The sequence below is a fragment of the Hemicordylus capensis genome, chromosome 17 (assembly GCF_027244095.1).
Source record: "Hemicordylus capensis ecotype Gifberg chromosome 17, rHemCap1.1.pri, whole genome shotgun sequence".
Taxonomy (NCBI): domain Eukaryota; kingdom Metazoa; phylum Chordata; class Lepidosauria; order Squamata; family Cordylidae; genus Hemicordylus; species Hemicordylus capensis.
The window spans coordinates 14,064,239-14,087,420 of NC_069673.1; the positions used below are offsets into that span (position 1 = coordinate 14,064,239).

At 50.7% G+C, this 23,182-nt stretch overlaps 1 protein-coding gene across 3 annotated transcripts in view; it reads right to left on the bottom strand.

Annotated features, from left to right (window-relative positions):
* Positions 1-3,419: 3,419 nt before the first annotated feature.
* Positions 3,420-23,182, bottom strand: part of NSMF (NMDA receptor synaptonuclear signaling and neuronal migration factor) — a 34,525-nt gene continuing 14,762 nt past the window's right edge. For all 3 annotated transcript variants that reach the window (XM_053282110.1, XM_053282109.1, XM_053282111.1), the window contains 10 exons: positions 17,754-17,806; positions 17,372-17,461; positions 16,228-16,349; positions 14,843-14,926; positions 14,641-14,674; positions 13,847-13,917; positions 12,322-12,401; positions 12,131-12,233; positions 11,585-11,660; positions 3,420-11,199 (listed from right to left, as the gene is read on the bottom strand). In XM_053282110.1, the coding sequence (XP_053138085.1) occupies positions 11,102-11,199; positions 11,585-11,660; positions 12,131-12,233; positions 12,322-12,401; positions 13,847-13,917; positions 14,641-14,674; positions 14,843-14,926; positions 16,228-16,349; positions 17,372-17,461; positions 17,754-17,806 (811 nt within the window). In that variant the 3' untranslated portion in view covers positions 3,420-11,101. The remainder of the gene's footprint in view (positions 11,200-11,584; positions 11,661-12,130; positions 12,234-12,321; positions 12,402-13,846; positions 13,918-14,640; positions 14,675-14,842; positions 14,927-16,227; positions 16,350-17,371; positions 17,462-17,753; positions 17,807-23,182) is intronic.

The window sequence follows — 23,182 nt, forward strand, 5'->3', positions numbered from 1 at the left end:
GTTTTAATTGTTTTATGTTAACCGCCCAGAGATGAAGGTTTGGGTGGTATATACGTTTGATGAATGAATGAATGAATGAATGAATAGAACATATTGGCGATGAAGGCAGGATGGCTTTTTTAACACCGAATCCTCTGAGAGAGCGGCAGTCTCAGGATTTGGAGTTACCACCAATAGAAGGGCAGTTCATGCAGAAGAGCAACCTTCAGGAACATATGTCTGTGTTCCAATCTTAGAAAAACCTGCAGAGCAACCACCAAACACACCTATCAACATTCCCTTTGCTCTTAGAGCACAGAGATATGTGTGTGTGTGTGTGTGTGTGTGTGTGTGTGTGTGTGTGTGTGTGTGTGTGAGAGAGAGAGAGAGAGAGAGAGAGAGAGAGAGAGAGAGAGAGCACACTCCGTAGAGTTTAAAGAACGTGATGACCTCATGGGACACCACACAATTCAATTAAAGCCCAGGCTGGTTCAAGGTGTCCTCATTTATCACACCATTAGCTGAAGGCAGGAGGCTTCATTCCAGAGAAACCGTTAACTAATCTCTTAATTAGCCATAAATCACCGGAAACCTGAGACGACAATCTCTGCTTGCTGCAGCGACTTTTAAGGGGCAGAGATAACTTTCACTGGAGAAACTGAATCCCGGAGAGAATCGGCCATAATTGGGTGTCCCTTCCCTAGCTGTCCCTGCTGGGTAAGTTTAGGTGGGTGGCAGTTAGTGACAAATGGGTGGAATGCCTTTCCCCGACAGGTAAGGAAAGAGAGACTTCAAAACACCTGATCATGCAGAAGACAAGTTAAGACGTTTCTGATTGTTAAGGCTTTGAATCCCTCTCTCTACATAAGGCTGAACCGAAAATTCTCTATCTAACGTTCTCTACCAAGAACTTTCGGTTCACCCATCCATAAAGAGAGAGGTTCAAAAACATTGTCCACTGAGAACTTTCTGCTCAAAACTGGGATGGAAAGAGCTAAAAATGAAACCCCAAATGAAAAGGTATGGAAAAAATTGTCCCAAAAGGGCTTCCAATTTAAAGAAAAGCACCAAGAAGGAACGGCCACTAGAATATGCTATACTGGGTTAAATCAGGATGATTTGTTTTCCCCAGCAAATTATGAGAGTTGCTATTTGAACAGTACCTCTTTTTCCAGCTAACAGGGGTAAAGTTCACCTGGTTTTTTTTCCCTCCCACCCCCCTCCAATGTCACAGCTTACCTGCAAAATCTGAGGCCATTTTGGCTCAGGTTTAAAACACACAGGAAGCTCCCATGCCCAAATAAGTTACCAATCTAACAGCATCCCAAGAACACTGGGGTGCTGCTATTCTGGATGCGATGCTGGGAGCTCAGGGATGCTGAGATTCTGGCTGTGATTCCAGGGAGGTTGGGATGCTGCGATTTTGGATGCGACGCCAGGAAGGTTGGGATGCTGCAATTCCAGGAAGGTTGGGATGCTGCAATTCCAGATGTGATGCCAGGGCCATTGGGATGTTGTGATTCTAGATGCAGCTCCAATTCCTGATGCAAGCGGTGTTAACCAGGTATAAGGGAACCTCAGAGGCATCATTGCTGCCAGGAACCACAGTCCTATCCTTGTGCTATGATCATCTGGGCAAATGTGGGCGTGGGCATGAATAGTGAAAGACAGCATTAGCTAGACTATCCTGCAGTTGCAATGAGGTGGCTATTCTTCCAGGCATTGAATCGAAGATATCTTAATAAGTGAACGAAGGAAAGATGCCCCGATATTTTATTTCAGACAAACAAGGTACCCCCCCCCCCAAAGTTTGAGTTGTCCTTTCTGTGAGTGTGTTTATACCCATTCTTCACAAGGGCAACTTCCTTAACATTTAAGGGGAGTTAGTGTTGGCATTGCCCCATAACTGGGGGGGGCACAATTCCAGATGCCACACCCCCTGGCTGAGAGAGGTCCGGTGACTCTCAAGGGGACTCTCACAGAGACCTGTGGGTCTTGCGAGCTGTCTCGGCTTGCTTGCCCAAGAGGAATTCTGGGTTGTTGGGAGCACAGCCGGAAAAGCAAGAATGGAAGCAGCACAAAGAGCCCTTGACACACGAGACCGTCTCTTCAACACGTACGGCTTTCTTCCCCTCCCAGTAATTCTACCGCTCTGCTGCGTGTACATAAAGGTGCTGAAAGACTGGCGACAAGAAGGTGGGAAGGGAAACCACACAGAAACTTCCTACTACTTGCATACATTTTTCGACTGTCTTTTCTCTTCCTGCTTTTCCGGTCAAAGCTGTCCAGTTTTAGATGTTCCTTTTTAGAGCACGATGTCTGTGGCATGGGAGCGTTCACACGCGTGCCGTGCCTTTGAGCAACGGTGAGCTGGCCTTTTCGCTACTCAAGCAAAGATAAACATACCCGAGAAGGGAGGCGCAAACTTATGCTACTGATTATTCTGGGGGAGTCCAGAGGCCTAAATTAACTCAGGACTGGTCTGGGGAATGCACTGCCACAAGATGAGGCTTCTAACCAAAGTAAGAGATGCCAGAAAACTCCTGGATCTCCTTCCTCCTGCCGTGAGGCCTGAAATCAGAGCTTGCCAAATGAGAAAATCCACCGTGGCGATAAAATAGCACCTTTACTAGGGCCTTTACTAGGGTCACCCGCGGTTCATAATGGAGAACACCATTTTTCAACAGGCACATGCAAGTTTAAGAACACTGGTCCATTTTAGACGAGATCTCTGCTTTTCAAAGTCAACGCCAGTTTTACCTCCTCGTCTTTTAGGGCACTTTAGGGCACAGTTGCAGGAAGATAGAGGGAAGTATCAGACGGAAAGCATATCTGATTAGAAACACGCAATGTTGCTTTTCAGGAAAGGAGTGGTTTTGCTGATTTACATCCCTCCCCAATCAGATAAACTTGACAAAAGAAGAGAGTGGAAATGTGGTAAATGTAGGCTGCAGTAGCTGAAGCTTCCATAGCTATTGGCTGCAAGGCCTCTGTCTACAAGGCACGGGCTCAATGGTTGGGAGAGACAAGGAATGTCTACAAACACTCCAACAGCTCCAGTGGGGGGGGGGGGAATCAACATCACCCAAGATCTAGGGGGTGGAAGACACTGTTATTGGGAAAGGTACAGAGAAGAGAGGAGGCAGCACTGTTATAAATAAAATCACCCAGACAGCACCATCGTAATGGTCAACCAGGAGTTAGACACAGTGTAAATGTAGGATAGCTATGTGAAAAGGGGTGTGTGTGTGTGTAATGAAAAAGAAAAAGAAAAAACCCATAGGCCTCTGTTTGTAACAAAACCAAACCTCATTTAATGTCCCTGTGAGTTTGAGGAATGGACCAACAAGGTTGCCTGCTTGCATTCTTCCAAAGGAGAGGACAACCACAAGGTGGAAGACGAATGAGAGGGGGTCTCTGGCGAAAGAACAAGAACGCCCTTTCTGTCATCCTCAAGGTTTCTTTTTATTAAATCACAACTTAAAACCTAGAAACTTCCATTTTCTTGGAAAACGATCCTTAAATACAGAGAAGCAAGACAGGAGATGAGAAGCCCAACTTGAAAACGGTAGACTAACAGATCTCCCGCTTGGAGATGAGCCAACACAGTCATTGTTAGACATAAGGACACTAAAATGAGAGGTTTGGTAATAAAGACCTGGCTTCTAGGATCATAGCACAGACCACCAAGACCAGCACCCCATCTCCAGGCAGTATCACTTGCCTAAGGAACCTCACAAGCCAGGTATCCAAACGACGATAGACCCTGGCATGATCTGGCAAAGCAATCTGATGTTCACAAATTGCCCTATATCCGCAAAGTCAGTGAGGGAAAGTATTGCAAGTACAGTTGGCAGAACGCTGCCATTTTCAACCCACTGCAGAAGAGATCAGCCACCATTCAATTTTAAGCGGCTTGTCTCTTCTGCAGTAGAAACAGCTGTGTTGAAAACAGCAATCTATACTCTCAATTCCATGCAGTTTATTCCTTCTTTGGATCACGGCCCATGCCTTCCACCAGAAGAGCTACATAGCAGCCCAAACTGCAAAAGGTCTCCGGTATCCAGCCAAGGCCATCTAGAACTCTCTCACGCCTGGTCAAGGATCTAGCATTCATGCTTCCCCCGCCGGCATTTGTATCTCAAACTCGATGGTTTGAGTCCAATTTAAAACATTTGCCAGCCCTAAGTCAAAGGATTATGGTTGCACTGGAGTCACGGTCATCAACACTCAGAAGGGAGGTTGTCATATTCCGAAGGAATAAAGGTTGTTACACAAGAGAAAGCAGGGGGGGACCTGCTTTCAAAACTGGATTTTTGTGGAGGGATGAAAGGTCAGAAACAATGGAGTTATCAGAAGAGGCCCTGGCACGTTATTGCTGTATAGTTCCCTGGAGAAAGAAGTGGACCCCAACGTCCTTGCCATCGCTATAATGGTAGATGTGAACCCCCGGCCAGCTATGCCCATCCCAGCTCCCAACTGCAATCAGCTCTGGGGTTTTATATTAGCCCCTACAATGCTCAAACACCCCCGTTATTTTTAAAAAAAACAAAAGATCTCTTAGAACTGGGACGGCGTTTGGAGACTTACAGTCCAGTCAGGGTCACGCAGCGTGGGGGTTGGATCACTGAGTTGGCATGGCAGTACATTTATATCTCCAGCACGAGCTGAAATACCAGCACAATCTCCAGCTTGGGTTGATTATTACTACTTAGTGGGCTAGTCTCCCATGGCTCCTGGGATCACAGCCTCAAGCCACGTCACAGTGGGGCACAGGGTAAAATGTGGGCTACGGTGTAGCGGCAGCTAATGTTGCAATAGAGGCCTTTGGTCCATGATAAAAAGGGCCGCTCTTCCATGAGGCAAGCCGAGACCCCTTTCACGCTTTCCTCCTCAGCAGCCTGTACCTCCTCCCACCTCCCTGTATCCCCTCCTGTGCCTCCCTCTACAGAGTATCACCAGCACTCCATTGCTTTTTCGACACTTCCCTTTCGGCTCCATCCACCTTGTGGATATTGCTGCCACAGAGAAAGAGCTGGCAGCTCTGGGCATGTGTCTCAGGGCCCCCGAGATCTTGAGCCACCACTGAGCAGCGGAGTACATGTTTTTGCACACAGGAAACCTCCGGTTCGACGCCCAGCTTATCCTGTGGCGGGACGACGAAAGATTCCTTGGTACCTTGGAGTACCAGCAGCTCATTTGGACAGACCACGATCTGATGCAGCCAGAGTGTAGCTCTCCATGTCTGAAGGACACGGAATTTCTTCGGAGCAGTGGACTGGAGCTGGGAACCATCTCCTGAGCAAGCTTGATCCACACAGCTGTGTATGGCGGCTGGTGCAGATTTAGCACAGCGCTCCCAGGATGGGAACGACGACGTGCGGAAGCAATGCTCTGTCTAATCTCCACCCCACCCACCCCCGTGAGATGTAGCTGCGAAGAATCGTCTCTCTCTCTTTTTGTTCCGTCTTGGTAAGAGAATATTCTACACAAATCCGGTAGCCCCGCTGTGAATGTCGCTGGTGGAAATTCACCAGAGGCCTGCCGGGACGGCAGCGGGAGGCAAGCACTCACGTCCACCCTGGGGCACCAACAATGTTCGGAGGTCCTTCAGGTTCATTCCTACCAGTGTCCAAAGCCTCGGGACGACAGCAGTTGTCCTGGGTTCACATCATCGGGGGCCTGGGCGGTGGTACCCGAGGAGGATCAAGCATCCTGCACACGCCTTTGTGGAATAGAAAGCTGGAGCTATCAGGAGGCAGATGAAGCACTGGCTTCCTTAGGAGAGTTCCTGAACTGCCCCCTGCGACTTCATTTGGTTCTAAATCGGGAGCGTTTCTTTGCTTCAAGCTGGTGTGTTTGAGCTTGGTTTTTAAACTTGCTGGAACGGAATGTTCTTTTGAATGCCTTCTGTTGAACATTTGATGAGTGTTGTGAACCACTTTGGATTTATTTGGAAGAAAGATGATATAATTTCCCATTCCCCAAAATGGAGAGCTTGCAGGCTGGGCTTTCCATCTTATCTATGGAAAACACTTGGGTTTTTGTTTGTTTGTTTTAAATATGACATCTAAATCATAGACCTTATTACGGTTATTAAATAAAACATATTCAGCAGTGGATAAAGAGAAAGCAGTGCTTCCAGGAAAGATGCAAGGCTCGTACAAAACATATTCTCAGCACTGGAGGACTGAATATTTGTGAATTTTGCACTAGCAAAATAAAAATCTGTTCTGCACCGAGGGAACTCCGGGCCTGCTCCAAGGAAAGCTGGCTTCTGCACACTGTACAAACACACACACAAAGAGAACATTCCTGCGAACTTGCCAGTGTCTGTGTAAAGCATACTCTGGTTTTGCTGGTCACAAGGAAAGAGAAGGAGCCATGCCCACTGAGGCTGCCCCTCCCCAACGCCTGGGAGTCACGCTCAGCAACCCCTGCACCCCTCCCCAACTTCAGAATTGTCACAAAGCTCAAGCCTCCAAGACAAGAGACTTTGCCCCTTTGAAATGCAATGCACGGGAGACCCAGCATGCAAGGACAGAGAAGTGGAATACACATAGTCAAGGGGAAAGAAGTTTTTGGGAATCCTCTGTTCAGCCCTGGGAAGCTAGACCATGGGAGAAGGGACACGTGATAAGAGGTCAGCCGGAAGGAACCAGGTATGCTTGGCCCAGAGAGCAGAAGGTTAAGGTGGGGGGGGGGTGAGAGGATGCCAGCATGGAGGAGGAGGAGGAGGAGGAACACCCCCTCATCCCCTCTACTGAGACCGAGACCAGGAGCCATGGCTTTGAAATACAGGGAGGTAGATCAGGTTTAAAACGTAAGGAAACACTTTCCGGCTGCAAGGACAGCTGCACATGAGTGCCCGACAGGTGGGTCATGGATGTCCCCTCTCCTTGAAGGTCATTGAGAAAAACATTGGCTTCCCCCGGACCCTTCTAATTACAAAATTCCACAACGCACACCAAGGGCAGCATCGAAGACTCAGTCCGTTTGCGCCTTTTTCCTTCATGGAGATGTTGGGGGGAACCGAGAGTGCCATGCATAATCAACATTGCCACCAGATGTTGCAAAACCTGCTAGAGGAGACGGCTCTGAGACTGGGCAGAATTAGAAGATTGGGCCAGCAGTCATTGAGAGATTGAAAATAGAACCTCTCTGTTCAAAGGCAGGCTACAATGCATGTCCAGATGTTGCAGAGAACCAACAGGCAGATGGTCCCAACTTTGGGTCCCCAGATGTTGCTGGACTACAACCCGCACCATCCCCAGACACAACGACCTTGGGTCTGAAAGCTCTTGAAGTCAGACCCTTGACCACTGTGGCTGAGGATCACGGGAGCTGTAATTTAGCAGCGTCTCAGGTGCCAAAGTAGAGCAATAGGGATTGATTATCTCCCATCTTGCCCTGCTTATAGACTTCCCTCCTTCCCACTCGGGTGGCCGCTGTCTGGAGACGAAGACCCGAACACAAGAGACCTCTGGCCTGATCCAGGACAATTCTTTATGTATGTATTTTAGTACACAAATCGGCCATGCGCACTGTGTGTCCAACCAGGATTTCACTTCTTAAAAACACACATATGTGCACCGTACTGCAAACGGAGCCAATTTTACCTCCCAGAATGCCCATGGGAATGACATCTGGGAGAAAAACAGCAGCTGCTGCCCACCGGGAAGATGGCTGCTGCTGTTGCCATGAAATTGGCACAGCCATTGGTGGAGAGGGGAAAAGGCAAGCAAGCTTCAGACCCCCGGCCCGCTCCCCACTTCTGCCCAATCCCTCCAAAATTAGAGCTAAAAGTTCTCGGAGGAGAATTTCCAGCTCAGTCCGACTGCAGCAGTGACTCTGAACATGCTTCCTCGTACGCGGTGGTTATCTCTGTGCACGACAAGCCTCACATACAATGTCACACTGAAAAAACTGGCCAAACTTTTGCTACCGTATCTCTCTGAAGCGCCCGTGTCTGCACACCACGGGAGAAAGCATCTAGTGCCCCCCAGTGGCACGGCGGAGAGCAGACAGCCGCACTGACCCACGTTACAGAAAACTTGTACTCTTCTCCGTTCAACAGCTGTGTCCACACTCACAAAAAACCAACGAGCAAACCTGCCACGGGGAAACGTTAGCTTTGCCAAAATGAATTCATTCTCACGTGGCTATTTTCAGCAACTGTGCACGACTCGCTACACCCAGAGCTGAAACTAAATTTTCAGCGAAGGGTGGGGAACATCTCAGGTTTTCTGCATGGGGCTGCTGTGCAAATATCCACACATCTCTCCTACTTGGAATTTTGCATCCCGTCCCAGTGAAGGATGCTGTTAGGCGCACAGGAAGTTGCCTTACACCAAGTCAGACCCTCGTCCGTCTAGCTTATTATACAAATACGACAAATATCTATAGATCGCTCTTCAACCAAAGTTCCCAAAGCAGTTTACACCGATATAAATAAATAAAATGGCTCCCTGTCCCCAAAGGGCTCACAAGATTAAAAAAAGATCTATGAGATAGATAGCACCAGCAGCCACTGGAGGGATGCTGTGCTGGGGATAGATAAGGCCAGTTGCTCTCCCCACTGCTAAAGGAAGAGAGTCACCACTTTGAAAAAGGTGCCTCTTTGCTCAGTTAACAGGGGACAGTATTGTTTACACTGACTCCAGGGTTTCAGGCAGGAGTCGCTCCCAAACCCACCTAGGGACACAGCCAGGGAGTGAACCTTCTGCATGCAAGCAGATGCTCTTCCACTGAGCTTCAGCCCCAACCCTTAAGGGGAACATCTTACAGTGCTCACACCTGCAGTCTCCCATTCAAATGCAAACCGAGGCAGATCCTGGGGACAATTCATGCTTGCTACCACAAGACCAGCTCTCCTCCCCAAGACCGCCCCAAGTTGGACAGCTTGCTGGCAAAGAGGCAGATATAGCAAAGATAGGAACCTAGGAAGCTGCCACATACCTTGTCAGACCCTTGGTCCATCTAGCTCAGTCTTGTCTTCACAGACTGGCAGCAGCTTCTCCAAGGTTGTAGGCAGGAATCTCTCTCAGCCCTATCTTGGAGTAGCCAGAGAGGGAACTGGGAACCTTCTGCTCTTCCCAGAGCGGCTCTATCCCCTGAAGGGAATATCTTACAGTGCTCACACTTCTAGTCTCCCTTTCATATGCAACCAAGGCAGACCCTGCTTAGCTAAGGGGACAAGTCATGCTTGCTACCACAAGACCAGCTCTCCTCTCTATTCTATTGGATTTAAGGGCTTCAGAGAAAGACATAGTATTGGGAACAGCTGCTATACAGATTCAGCTCTCCCCTGCCCCCCAAAAGGGGGGGGGGTTGGGTTCTGTTTTTGGAGAGAGCAAAGCAAGTGTCCAGAAAAATGGACTTTTGAGTTTAAAAATGGGAAAATTCCACAAGCTGAAATGTCAGCTTTGAATTAAAAAAAAGAAAGAGGGCCAAACACTGTGAATGATAGAGAGAGAAATGTGTCGTTTTCTCTCCAATTCAGCGACAGAGGCAGGGTCTGTAGACAGACAATAAAGATGGAGGGTTCCGCTACCTGGGGGTTGACATTCAGAACAGCAGGACAGAGAGCACCATCCAAACAGAGAACATGGGGTCGTCACTTGTTTTCACTTCCCTATCTTAGTTGAAACCAAAGTTCTTGGAAAGAACGGGACAATCCATCCCAAGCCACCAGGAAGACCAGATCTCCTTCAGAGAGCCCAGCCTCCTCTCCTCATCTGAACAGTGAGGAGACTAAATAAATTGAACGTAGCCATTTCAAAGTCTTTCCTCCAAGAAGGTAGTAAGTACAGCTCTGGGTTGCCCAACCGTGGACATCTGCAAACCACCACCACATAGCGAGTTGGCTAACTCTAGCAATACATCACTGGCAAATTTTCCTCTCCATGCCAAGGGGAAATGGGAGGGCAGGATGGAGAACCCCATCCCTGCGTGGCCACGGAATGCTCCGTGCAAACAGAAGATTCCCCCAAATCGAGCCACTGCGGCTAACACCCTCAGCTCTGCACGGCTACCATGGAATCAAAGTCCGTCTTTCAACACAAAGAAGGGAGACAGCAAAGTTAAATGCAGCACAAGAGAGTCTTTTACGCATGGCTATTGGTTTCTAGTTGCTGATATATATTTGCGAGGACGGACTGAGAATGGCCACGTCGCCGCGTTTCTAAACGAAAAACGGTCGGCGAAACACAAAGGTTTGCCAAGCTGCAAAGGCGGCTGTTCCTTCAATGGATCCGACCGCTACATTCCGAAGGGGAAAACAGACAGGTAAAGTGTCCCCCGCTCCCCAACACCCCCATCTCAGGATCGTCAGGAATCCAAACCAAAAAACACTGCAGACGTGCAGGTCTGCGAGAAAAGCACGTGAAGAATCAACCTGCTGGTGATTACATATATATATATATATGTCTACAGAAGATATATTACTATTCCAAATATATTTTCAGGCAGACCAAAATATATCTCATCTATTGGTTACTGGTGTGTGTGTGTGTGTGTGTCTCGAGAGCTAATTAAGTATTCCCTCTAGTCAATATAAAAATTGCACTTATTTCGTTCCCCTAGTCAAATTGAGATTGGTTTTTTAAAATCTGGAATCCTCCAATCGGCGCGATGGTTTCGCATCCTGACGCCCAAAGTACGAGAGTTGAGTGAGGCGTTCCAAAGGAAAGGGGAGGGTGCTTCACACAGATGCCCCCAATTCTCCAATCGCGCAAAAGAACAAAAAAACAAACAAACAAGTCCGCTTTTTGTTGTTAAGAAAACCTGAGCTCTAAGTGTCCTTTTTTTTTTTTTAAAGGACCTGAAGTTGAGTTTGGCCCTTTGTGATTGACATCAGCTCAGTTCCACGAGGCTCTCGCATCCTGTCCCGTTCCACAGCGCTCCCGCCACCAGACGCTCCTGCTGGGCTAGGCCACGCCCGAGATAGCAGGCCGCCCCCCCTCCGTGGGCACCCCGGCCATGCTCCTGTTCAGCTCCGTGGCGCCACCACCACACACCCGAGGCCTCCCCGTGCCCGTGGAAAAGGTCTCTCTCTGCACGGAGCTTGGTCACTGGGGATCCAATAAAGCCGACCGCTTTCAGCGCTTCACTCCGGCGGGCCTCACAAGATGTCGTCATAATCCAGCAGCTTGGAGTGCTGGCGGGTCTTCCAGAGGCGGTAGAGGCGGAAATCAAAGTAGGTTTCAATCATTTGCTTCCCTAGAAGCAAAAGACAGACGCATCCAAATCAGTTCTGTGTAGAAAGCAAAGACCAAAACCCTATAAAACCACGTCTGCTAAGAAGCTTTTGGCTTAACCCAGGGGGTCTCCTGATTTTCAGAACTCAGATGTTGTTGGACTGCAAGAACTCAGATGTTGGACTTGCACAATGGCCGAAAAGGTGGGGACAATCCTCTCTACCGGACCAACAGCTTATCTGCTGGAGCAAAATCCATCTTCTCCTCTTGTACCCAGCTCTCTTGCTTTCCTGATTGGCGCTATCCATGGTCCTGACGCCTTTCCTCTTGGAGTTCTTTGGAGATCCTCGCCTCGGCTGAGCCTGCAACAACATAACCCCCCCTGGACCAGCTGAGAAAGCATTTACCTTGAGCAGAGAGTTCAAGTGGAGATTCAAAGGTCACTCGGCAGGGGGACATCAGGTTCTTCAGGTTTTGGAACAGCTGAAAGGGAAAGACACGTCAGAGTCACAGGGCCGGGGTGCCAAGAAGAGCAATTTCGCAGAGCTGCGGATTGGACTCGCATGAACAACGCCAGAGCAAAGGAGGCGCTTGCCCAACCAGCTGTTTGAGTGATGCGACTTCAGCGGCCCAGATAACCGGGCGCATTTCCATGGTGCCAGGGAGACATCTAGGTGAAAACGAGATGTCTCAGGAAAGGCAGGAGGGAAGGAGCAGGTGCAACTTGGCAAACAGTATCTGAAGGGCAAGATGCATAGCTCAGTGGAAGAACCCCAGCTTTGCAAACAGAAGGTCCCCAGCTCCAATCCCTGGCAGCATCTCTTTTCGGGCCGGGCCGAAAAAGACCCCTGAGCCCAAAACACGCACTGGAGAGCTGCTGCCGGTCAGAGCTAGAGGGGACAATGATTGATTATTGCATGCATTTCAGGGAGGGTTGCCCAGCCCTGTCTCACCTTCTCCCCGTTGTGGTTTCCCAGCACGTAGCACCCCATGATGTGAATGACGTTTGGCTCGGGGTTCAGCTTGCTCATCAGGTGGCCCAGCCGCTTCCAGAAGCTGGGGGAGAAGAAGGCAACATGTTTGAGCTGAGCTCACACTCGGCCTGGCGCATTAATTTGCCACTCCCGCCAACTCCTCAACTCACTAGATCATGTCTTCTTCCTTCTCCACTTTTGCAAAGGTGGCCACTTTGTTCTTCAGGAGGTACAAGTGACCCGGACCGCCCTGCAAGAGGAGAAAGATGGAGGCTTCAGCTGCCGGCCGGAGGCATCCCCGTCTTATGAGAGCAAGCCTTCCCTCACAGTGGCAGGGCTGATGCTCTCTCATGGATGCCGCTCCCGCCCTTGGTTGCTAGGATTACAATATTTCTGGCAGGTTAACAAGACCACCTACGGCTGTTCTGCAGGGCAGGATTGTGTCTCTGACGGGTTTGCCTGCGCAGTAAGAAAACCCAGAGCGCTGGATTAGTCCAGGAGCCAGGCCCACATTTTGGCCACCAGTACCAGCTCAGGGGATGCATGCTCAGAGTGGCTTTCGGCAACGTATACTCCCCACAAACGATGGGAACGAGGTGACAGAATTGCTGCACTTAAGACTTCTCTGTGTTCACCCCTTCTTTTTCCCTACCTCGCAATGATTAGGATAAAACTGCAGCCATTTTTACACAAGAGGAAAGGATTTGGGTCAGGGTAACAGTGAACAAATGGTTGTCCTCCCTCCGTAATCTCGGGAGGCAATGCCTGCCAGTTTTCGTTTCCATTCCTCCGACATCAATAAAAATCCATAGTAGTTCTTGTGTTTTTAAAACTTGACTCCTGCCTGAAATCCTGGAGAAGTTGCTGCCAGTCAGTGTAGACAATACTGAGCTAGATGGAGCAAGAGTCTGACTCAGTAGGAGGCAGCTTCCTAAAAGCAAAAAAAAAGGGAGGGGGGTGGGAATACCTATCTCCCACCAACGCCTTCCCCCACCAGTTTGGCTAAAGGTTCATCCTGATATCCTCCAATCACAGGTACACTGTCTCTGCAAAGGGAGGTTCTATTTAGCAGTCCTCCATCAAACCAATCCAAGCCGACGGCTGTGTCACCACGTATGGGCCAAAGATACACACTCTGCAAAGCAGTCGCTTCTCTGCCAGGGCCCCGTTTCTCCTCTGCCTCTCCGCGTTGCTTGCGGATGGAGGGGTGGACAGCCTCCAGAATTTCTCCAGCTTGCCATTAAAACCGGGAGAAGGGAGGCGAGCCAAATGACGTAGAAGCCCGGGCTGTGGCATTTCGGAAGGGCAGCGCTTTGCACAGCTGACGGGTGCACCATGTTCTCCACGAGCTGGAATGATTCAGCAACGTGACACATTTCTCCAGGCCTCCGGGAAAGGCAGCCTGTGCCGTTTGGGTGGTGTGTGTGTGCGTGCTGGTACCAGAGCTTGCTAGGGAGATGGCACAGGCCTGGGAGGTTATGCTTGTGTAGTCAGGGCCCGGGCAGAAACTGGAGGCGGGACGGGGAGGCAGGAGAGGAAGAAGAGTTTTATGAGAAGCGTCCATCACCATCTGCCACTTCCAGCCCTCCCCAGCGGGGGGGGCGGGGAGCCTTCTTGGATGTCAGCAGGAGGCAGAGGCACGAACGCTTGGCGCTGAAAAGGAACGAGACGGCCCTCCGAGGGATCTGGGCGTACCTGGCAGAAAATCAGCATCTTCCAGATTTTGCAGCCTTTCCGATAGACATCCAGCTTCTTCTCGATTTCCTCTGAAGAAGAAAACAGCGGGGGGGGGGGGGAGGACGTGAGCCGTACGCAGCCGGAATGCAAAGTTCTTCTAAGCACAGGGAGGGCGTTGTATAGACTGGAGTTTGGCTGAATGCGTTTCAGGGAGGCTCCCGCTACAGCTGCTAAGGGGCAAAGGAGTCTTCTTGGATCCCCCGTTTCTTGGGGCTATCCTCCCCATTTTGGTGATGGGGCCATCGCTCAGTGGCAGAGCATCTGCCTGCTTGCATGCAGAAGGTCTCAAGTTCAATCCCTGGAAGCACCTCCAGGTAGGGCTGGGAAAGACTCCTGCCTGGAAACCTGGGGAGTCGACCAGAGCTGCACAACCTTGGCTCTCCTGCAGGTGCTGGACTACAACTCCCATCACCCCTACTGGCCACTGTGGCTGGGCATGATGGGCGCTGTAGTCCCCAAACCTCTGGAGGGCTGATGTCCTGTGGCCCTGGTGCAGACTATATGGAGCTAGATCAGGGGTGATCTTGGCCCTCCATCAGTTTCTGGACTACCAACATCTCCAGTCTCAATTAATTGCAGCTGGGGAAGATGGGAGCTGAGCTACGATGGTCCAAAGGCCATTGGCTGAGCTAGATGGTCCAAAGGTCTCACTCAGACAGAGGGAGCTTCTTGGGTCCCCCGGCAGCCCCACGCCAAGCCTCCCGACACCCCGGGGCCCCTCCACCCAGCCCCGCTGCCCAATGCTCACGCACCCAGGATGTCGTCGAAAGTGGCGTGCTCGTGATCCTGAAAGCAAACAGAAAAGGCACACGGCTCAAAGTCCCGCTTTTCGATAGGGAAGAGCAAGGCACGCTGGCCCGGCTGCCTCCGTTGGGGTTTACACCGTTGCGGCTGGACACGGCCGCCCTCTGCGCGGCGCTTTAAGGGGCAGCCGGGGCCTCGTGACCGACTTACGTAGAGAATGGGGATGATGGAGGAGTCGTCCCGGCGGATGATTGTCGGGACGTATTCCGCTTTGGGCACCTTGGAGGAAATGAGCTGGAAAGAGGGGAAGGGGAGAGAGATCATCAACACTGGACTGGATCAACACAGTTACCCCTGCTAACTGGGCAAAGAGGCACCTTTTTAACGCGGCGGTTCTCTTTTATTTAACTGGGGGAGAGCAGCTGGCCCTCTCCGTCCCCAGCACAGCATCCCTCCAGTGGCTGTTGCTGGGGTCTGTCTTGTGTTTCTTTTTAGACTGTGAGCCCTTTGGGGACAGGGAGCCCTCTTCAGTTATTATTTCTCTCTGTAAACCGCTTTGGAAACTTGTGTTGAAAAAAAACTTTTGTTGTATATAAATATTTGTTGTGGTTGAGCAAACTAAGGACTTTGTGAAAGTAAACGAAGGACCGTGTGTTTTTCCTCGTAAAGAAAGAACAGCAGGCGGTGGCTCCTCTAATTTCTGTCATCTCTGTGCGGAATGAGTTTTGTACTGGGCGGCAGTATCCAGGCAGTGTGTGCGCACCCTGTGCATTCAGCGTAGGGCCCTCCTGATTCAACCTGAGCGGGATCTAAAATGAACTGAGCGGACCTCCGGAAACCTGTGAGTGCGCGCATGGGCGCATGCCTTAGAGGGAAGCCATGGCAGGCAGGGGCATAAACTGCCAGGCGTGGAGGACACACATGGAGGGAAGACCCTTTTTGCCTCTGTGGCCATGAGAAACAGTACCACGTTAATGCCCTTCCCGCAGCAGGAATCCCATAATCTTATGACAGCACAACTTCCACAGCAGAGCTTGGCCCAGGCGTCTACAAATCCACTGGCCAGCTCTCCAGTGGCGAGTGTCTGCAACCCTCTGGCAACCAGGACACCCAACACCACACAGGCGTCCTTTCCACTGCCATTTCTGAGAAGGTAAGAAACAGCAGGGATCCCTTCCGAGCAGGAGAGGAAGCCCCCTGTTCCTCACCATCTCTGCATCCCAGTGCCAATGACAGAAGACCTGCTTCTCTCCTGAGCCCCCCGCCTGTGTGCCAGAGAAGAATCTGAGGGAAGAGAGGGGATTGGTGGCAACCACAAATTACGGCTGGCTAGTGAGCTAAGCCTGAATTTGTGGGTCCCTGCTTGGACCTTATAAGGGCACAGTCATTCAGCAAGAACCCTGGGCCCAGAAAAAGGACCCAGTAACCTGGAGTGGGGCAATTCCCCTAGCAAATGGGCAAGAGAATAATATTGTAATTGCCCCGGTGTCTACAAAGGAGGTGGGAGCGTAGTTGTGTTTTCCTAATTAGCAGGTTGCCCCTGGGATCCCGTCGCCCTAGGCAGCTGCCTGTACTGCCTACTGGATTTCACTCACCATGATCTTGGGCGGGATGAAGTCCTCCCCACTGCAGGCCGCTGCTTCAAGCTCTTTCTCCGCCTCCCAGTTCAAGTCAACGCCCTTGTCGAGCGCACAGCAGGAGTCCTGGAGCTCATGGCCTGTCGGGGGCAGAGGGACAGGAGCATTGCGAGGGTCCCTGATGCGTAGGCACATGCACACACACCCAACTGCTCCAGTAAAGAAAACCCCACACACCCTTATTTCCCCGCCTTGCTAATCAGATTGGGACAGCGAATAAGATGACCCACTGGTGATGGAGGATGAAGCCCTGAGGATGCGTCCTGTCTAAGCAAAGAAGATGCCAAGCAGAGCTGCTGGGTAACAGCTTTTCACTGTGTTCAGACACAGAGCAAGCTCCCCGCACGATTTTTGCAGCGCCACCTGCTGGCCGGCTCTCGTTTCCCACAAAGAACCACCATTTTGTCAGAAAAGCAGTAATCAGTTATTCGGGGGAAAGCAAGAGCCGGCCAGCAGGTGGCGCTGCAAAAATCGTGCGGGGAGCCTACTCTGCGTCTGAACACAATCATGAAGTTTATGGCGGTCTAGAAGGACCCTTTGCCCTACCATGGGCTGCTTTCTTGGATTTTAACCTTCACTCCCACTTGCTCATCCACAGAACCTGCCTAACCCCCAGCTTGATCTGGCAACGGATGCTAGCCCCGGGCAGCCGGATCCTAGGAATATTCCCTGCACAAGAAGGAGAAACACCTGCCAACTGCCACAGCCCCTCACAACTGCCTCCAAAATTTCTGCGGGAGGAACAGGCACCTTCTCGAGAGAGAGAGACTGAGTGTGTGCACACGACATCGGTAAGTTCCACTCCAAAGCCTCCAGAGAACATCCCTCCCCAAACTTAGCAAGGCTTCAGTTGCAGGTCAGCCCCTAAAATATCTCGCAGACTGGCACGCTATCCTCTCTCTCTGCCTTGCTCGCCAGCAACCAACAAGCCCAGCAAGCAGAAAGCAAACTGGACAGAACAGACTCCTGGCTCGGTTCAGCACCACCGGAGGCGCGGACGGGCAGATGGGGGCCGTCCCTCCAATCCCTTCCTGGCGACATAGTCAACGTCAAGCCAGCTACTTTGGAGTTGGGATCGAGGACGCAAAACACTGGAACGTACTTTCTCGGGAATCATTGAGGTTTTCAGGTTTAATAGGAGTGGGGTCGCTCCAGGATCGGCTGAAGCTCCTCTCTCGCCGCTCGGCAAAGGCTAAAAAGATTAAATAACCATCATAAGGGACTAATCAAGACAGCTGGAGGATACACACACACACACACACACACACACACACACACACACACACACGGGCCCTAACTCACAAGTCCGGTTCTTAACCACTCTGCTACAGACAGGGCAGATGTGTGAGGAAAGGAAGGCCATGTTCTATATGAGTTGGTGCCGATGAGAAAGTGAGGCCAGGCCGACGGAAATCCAGGGCCCCGGGACATGATTCTGACGAGCTCCCACCGCCACCAACAGCCTCGCCTCCACCCTCACTCACTCTGTGCCTTCATGCGTCGGCTCCCGACCATCCGGAGATGTTTCCTGAAGTTTCTGAAAGAAGCAAAGAAGAGAAGATTGTCAGGACCAGAGCTGGGGCTACCCTACGAGACCCTACACAGCTGAGGACCTAGATACCCCAAGGATCAACCACAGGAGCCTGCCTAGATACTTTGTTCACCATCGGAAGCCTCCCTGAGGATTTCCTCGCCACCTGAAGTTAGGTGGGTGGTGGCAGAGGACAGGGCCTTCTCTGCCGTGGCCCCACAATTATAGAATGTGGCAGTAACTCAGGAGTGTGTGGCCTTAGCTCAGTGACAGCATCTGCTTTGCATGCAGAAGGTACCAGGTTCAGTCCCTGGCATCTCCACACAGGGATTGAGAAGACCCTTGCCTGAAACCCTGGAGAACTGCTGCCAGTCAGTGTGTAGCCAATGCTAAGCCAGACAGACCAAGAGTCTGACTCCGTATAAGGCAGCTTCCTATGTACCTATTACTGCAACGTCATTCTAGAACCAGGCAAAGACATTTTTCTTGGCACAAACATTCCAGCATGTAGATCAAGCTGGTTTTAACACCGGCTTTCCCTACTCAGCTGAATTTTTACTACCGGCTTGGTTTCTTTTGTTCTGTGCCTTACTTTTAAGTGTCACCGTAAATATTTTATTCTGGTGCTGTTCCAATTTATTGCCCCCCCCCCACAGATAGTTTCACTGAAGGGCAGCTTAGAAACCTCTGAAGTACACAAATAATAACTGGGGACCTAACGGGATCCTCCGTTAACTGGGTAAAGGGCACCTTTTGAAGTGGCAGCTCTCTTCCATTTAGCAGGAGAAGAGCAAATAGCCGTATCCGGCCCCAAAACATCATCCCTCCAGTGGCTGTTGCTGGTGTCTACCATATGGTGTTTTTGTATGTTTGTTTGTTTGTTTTGTTTAAGATTGTGGGTCTTTTGGGGACAGGGAACCTTCTTATTTCCTTTTCTGTGTAAACGGTTTGGTGAACTTTTGTAGAGAAGCGGTACATAAATATTTGTAATAATAATAATAGGTGGAAATATCAATATGGGGCAGTCTGGGAAGGCTCCCTCTCCCCACCCACATCCAGCAGAAGCGTTTGGAGCGGCCAGGATCCTGTTCAAACACAACGGACATCCAAGGTGGCCCCCTTTCAAGAGAACTGCTTTTGCTAACAATGAATTAATACTGATCACCCAACAGCAGCAGGCTGCAGCCCTGACTTGCTTCACTCCTCACAGGAATTTCAAGAGGCAAGGAGTCGCAACGGCACCCCCTTGGTTGTGATGTGATTGTTCCCTTAGGGGAAAGGTTTTCAACATATACATTTCACTGCTGGCCAAAATTTCTATAGGACGTTCTAGTCCAGTCCTAGACAAATTTTCTCTGGATCTAGAAGCCGGCCCCCAAATTTTAGGAACCAGACAACGGAGACCTGACAAAATTATGGACATAGCGATGGAAACTGTGGAGCATAAACAGGCTTCTCTTTATCGCTTTTACAGATAACATACTTAGAACAGAAACAGAGCTGCCCAGGACAACAAATAAAGATTTTATTAAACAACTCTGCCTCTGAATATGCTAGTCTGGGTGCCACAGTTAAATTTCTAGGCACCAGGGCTCCCCGGCACCTGGGATCGGCCAAGCCCTGTTCCTTGAAGTTTGGAAGCGCAACTGATCCACATACCAGAATTTTTGTTCACGACGCTGGATTTTAAATTAAAATAAGACAAACGGGAGTTGACAAAGGAACACTGCAACATAAAATCAGCTCAGCCAGATGCTATATTTCACCCTCAGAAGGTCACGCCAATGAATTTCAGGGCGGTCTGTATGCTTCACAAATTAGTAAATGCCTGGTATGGTATCTGGCAAATTGAGACTGGTTGCCTTATATCAACTAGGCGTAATTGTTTTTACGATCCCTCCGAGTGGAATTTCGACGACAAAACTGGAAGGGGAAATGTTTGGACTTCAGAATGACAACAAACTGGGAGTTGGTGTTTTTTGTTTTGGGCGGGTGAGCTGTGCTTTGGTATTCCTCCTAAGCACACCACAAACATCAGCAAGGATTCGCTGGGCTAGGGAGAGGGTGATTACTGTTGCCACAGACACATCTCAAAGTCGCCAACCAGACCACTACCCCAACTCCATTCAGAGGTGCTCTTACCCCTGGACTTCGGGGCAAAAGTCTAGGACCTCCAAAATTACGGGGGGCTCCAAGCAGCCTTTAGGTCCAGGCTCCAAAATTACTTTGGTGCACCTCTGACTCCATTCCTTGCCTTCCTCCAAGGGGAGGAAAAGAAGTTATTTGAGGCAAGTAGGGACTCTATCATAGTCAGGACCACCCAGATAATTTGTGGGTCCAGGAGTGGGTGTGATATTGGAGGGGGGGCTCCAAAAAGAGGGGCCTGAAAGACCCCATGCATGAGTGTATGAAGACTCGAAAAGGGTGCATGCATGTGTATACCGGGCTGGGGGGCTATGAGTTGAGGTGGGGTGCCCTTGCTCTGTGGGGTCCCAGGGCGGTTTGCATCCCCGATAATAGTGCAGGGATTTCTGATATTTGGAAGGGGTGGGTGACGGGTGCAGAGCGACAGGAGCCGAAAGAACAGATTGCCACCTGGGAAAGGACATTCTTATGCGCATGCGCGGACAGAACCAGCCAGTTCTTCCAAGAGTACACAATGCCCGAATGCAACCATATCCGCGCTAGGCCCGGTTACCCTGGAGACACTCACAGCCCTTTGCTGGGCTCAGCACAGAACTGGGCCAGGCATTCCAGGGGCCACTGCAGTCTATACACCACCACAGCCCCCAGAGACCGGCCCTGCCAGCAGGACTCCACAGGAGGCCCAGAGAAGATGGCCGGCCTCTCTTTGGCCGCCTCCACTGCACTGAAAGCCGCCCTCTGCCCTCCATGCTCGCTGTCCGTCTCCGCATGGCCTGGCCATGTCAGCAGGAACCACTGGCTCAGGATCTGGGCTCTGAGGAAGCCAGCATTTGGGCTAGCAAGAATGCCTCTTCTTTGGTCTTCCCTGCTCCCTGAGCAAAGTTTATTTAGTTATTTAAAATATGTCTATTCCGTCCCTCCAGCAAACGGCCACTCAGGGCAGCTTACAAAAAACACAACCCCATAAAAGCAAAGTCACCATAGTAAAAGCGTGAAAGACAACCAAAGGCAGAAGAGGAAAAGCTACGCCCGGTTCCCTTCCCTCCAGACAGCGCTCACCGAGTCCCTTTGCACAGAGCCCCGTACTCCTGTGGACTAGCGGCATGGAAAGCTTTTCAAATCCACAAGTGAACAAGCCGCGCACATCTGGCTTCTCAGCCCACCTCGAGCCAGGGCCTCTGCCCACGTGCCACAGCAAAGCCCCCGATTTTACCAGTGGCAACGGCCCCTTTCCTCTGCCCTACAAGCTGCACCAGGCACGACGCCAAGAAGCCGGAGGAGATCCCCGGCACAAGCTCTCCTTTGGAGCAAGGAGACAGGAAAGGCCAGCCGAGCACCAAAGATGGTTCAGCGTTCCCCCCAAGCCCGCCTCTCCAACGGAACGTGCAACAGACCGAGTTTGGAGCGCGGAGGGGAGAGCTTAGCATTGTGGCCCAGCCCAACGGCTCAGCATGGTTGTCAGCAGCCGCGAGCTCCGACCGCCCACCAGGTCTGTCCTGGCCCGGGTGCGAGAGCCAGTGCCGAAAGCCAAGCCCTGCTGAAGCCTCGCACGGCGGCATGCCCGCTCAGCTCTCCCCCCAACCAGAAAGACAAAGCAGCAAGGACTGAAACGTGCAACCCCGTGACTCCGTCCAGAACACGACCGCTGAGCAGGTCGCCAAGGCCCCTGAGCTTTGCCACAAGGGAACCCGCGCGCTTGAGAGGCACTTTGCAGGATCGCCGTCTTCTTAAGAGGACACCTTATGCACACTTTTTTGGAGGGGGGTGCCACATCCCCCACTTGGCACAGCAAAAGCAAACTTGGCAGAGCCCAGGGAAATTTGCTGGTTTAAATGGAAGGCGGCTGACGTAACTCCTGCAAACTAGGCACCTTCAAGAAGGGTGCTTCTCTCCTATTTAGCAGGGGGGGAGCGACTGCCCCCATCCGTCCCAGCAATGGCTGTCGCTGATGTCTCCCTTGGACTTCTTTTTAAACGGTGAGCCCTTCGTGGACAGAAAACTATCTTCAGGTCCACCCAGTCTGAGAATCATCCCTACTAATTGGGCAAAGCGGCACCTTTTAAAGTGGGGATTCTTTTCTATTTAGCAGGGAGAAAACAACTGGCCTTATCCGACCCCAGCACAGCATCCCTCCGGTGCCTGTTGCTGGCATTTCTTTTGCGTTTTCGTTTTTTTGATGGCAAGCCCTTTTGGGACACGGAACCATCTCCTCGTTGCTTTTGCGACGTAATCTGCTTTGAGGACTTTTTATTGGTTCAAACGTGGAATAATTACAATAAATACTGACTCTCTATTGAGAAGGGGAGCCTTTATTTCTCACCCCAACTACCACACCCTTCCTTTTGAGTCTCCATGAACATAAATGAAGCATGAGACACGAAATCCCAGGAAAAAAAAATTACAAATTGAAACTACAGATCACTTCTCTTCCTGAGAACCGTAAATGGTTTTCCTTCCTGTTAGGAGTGAAACTGGGCAAACCTTTTACCACTGAGTGATTAAAGTAGGCCAGGCTGCCAGGGGCCAGATAAAATTGCTTTTGCTGAAGGGGTGGGGCAGATTCAACTTAGGAACATAGGCAGCTGCCATATGCTGAGTCAGACCATTGGTCCATCAAGCTCAATAGTGTCTTCACAGACTGGCAGCAGCTTCTCCAAGGTTGCAGGCAGGAATCTCTCTCGGCCCTATCCTGGAAATGCTGCCAGGGAGGGAACCTGGAACCTAGATGCTCTTCCCGGGGCAGCTCCATCCCCTGAGGGGAATATCTTACAGTATTCACACTTCTAGTCCCCCTTTCATATGCAACCAGGGTGGACCCTGCTTAGATAAGGGGAAGAGAGCCAGCATAGTGTAGTGGTTAGAGTGTAGGACTAGGACCGGGAAGGCCCGAGTTTGAATCCCCATTCATGAAACTCACTGGTTAAATCGGGGCCAGTCATGTATCTCTAAACCTAACCTACCTTACAGGGTTGTTGTGGGGATAAAAAATAACCATGTACACCGCTTTGAGCTCCTTGGAGGAAAAGTGGGATATAAATGTAAGAATGAATGAATGAATAAATAAAAATAAAGGGACAAGTCATGCTTGCTACCACCGGACCAGCTCTCCTCTCACTTCCTAGATCCAGGTAGATTACGGTGTGATTCTGATACACACAAGCCTGCAAACTCTCCCTTCAGTCTTTCTTCTCTTTGCCACTTAGGAAAAGCAAAATCAGAGTGATGAGTCCCGACCCA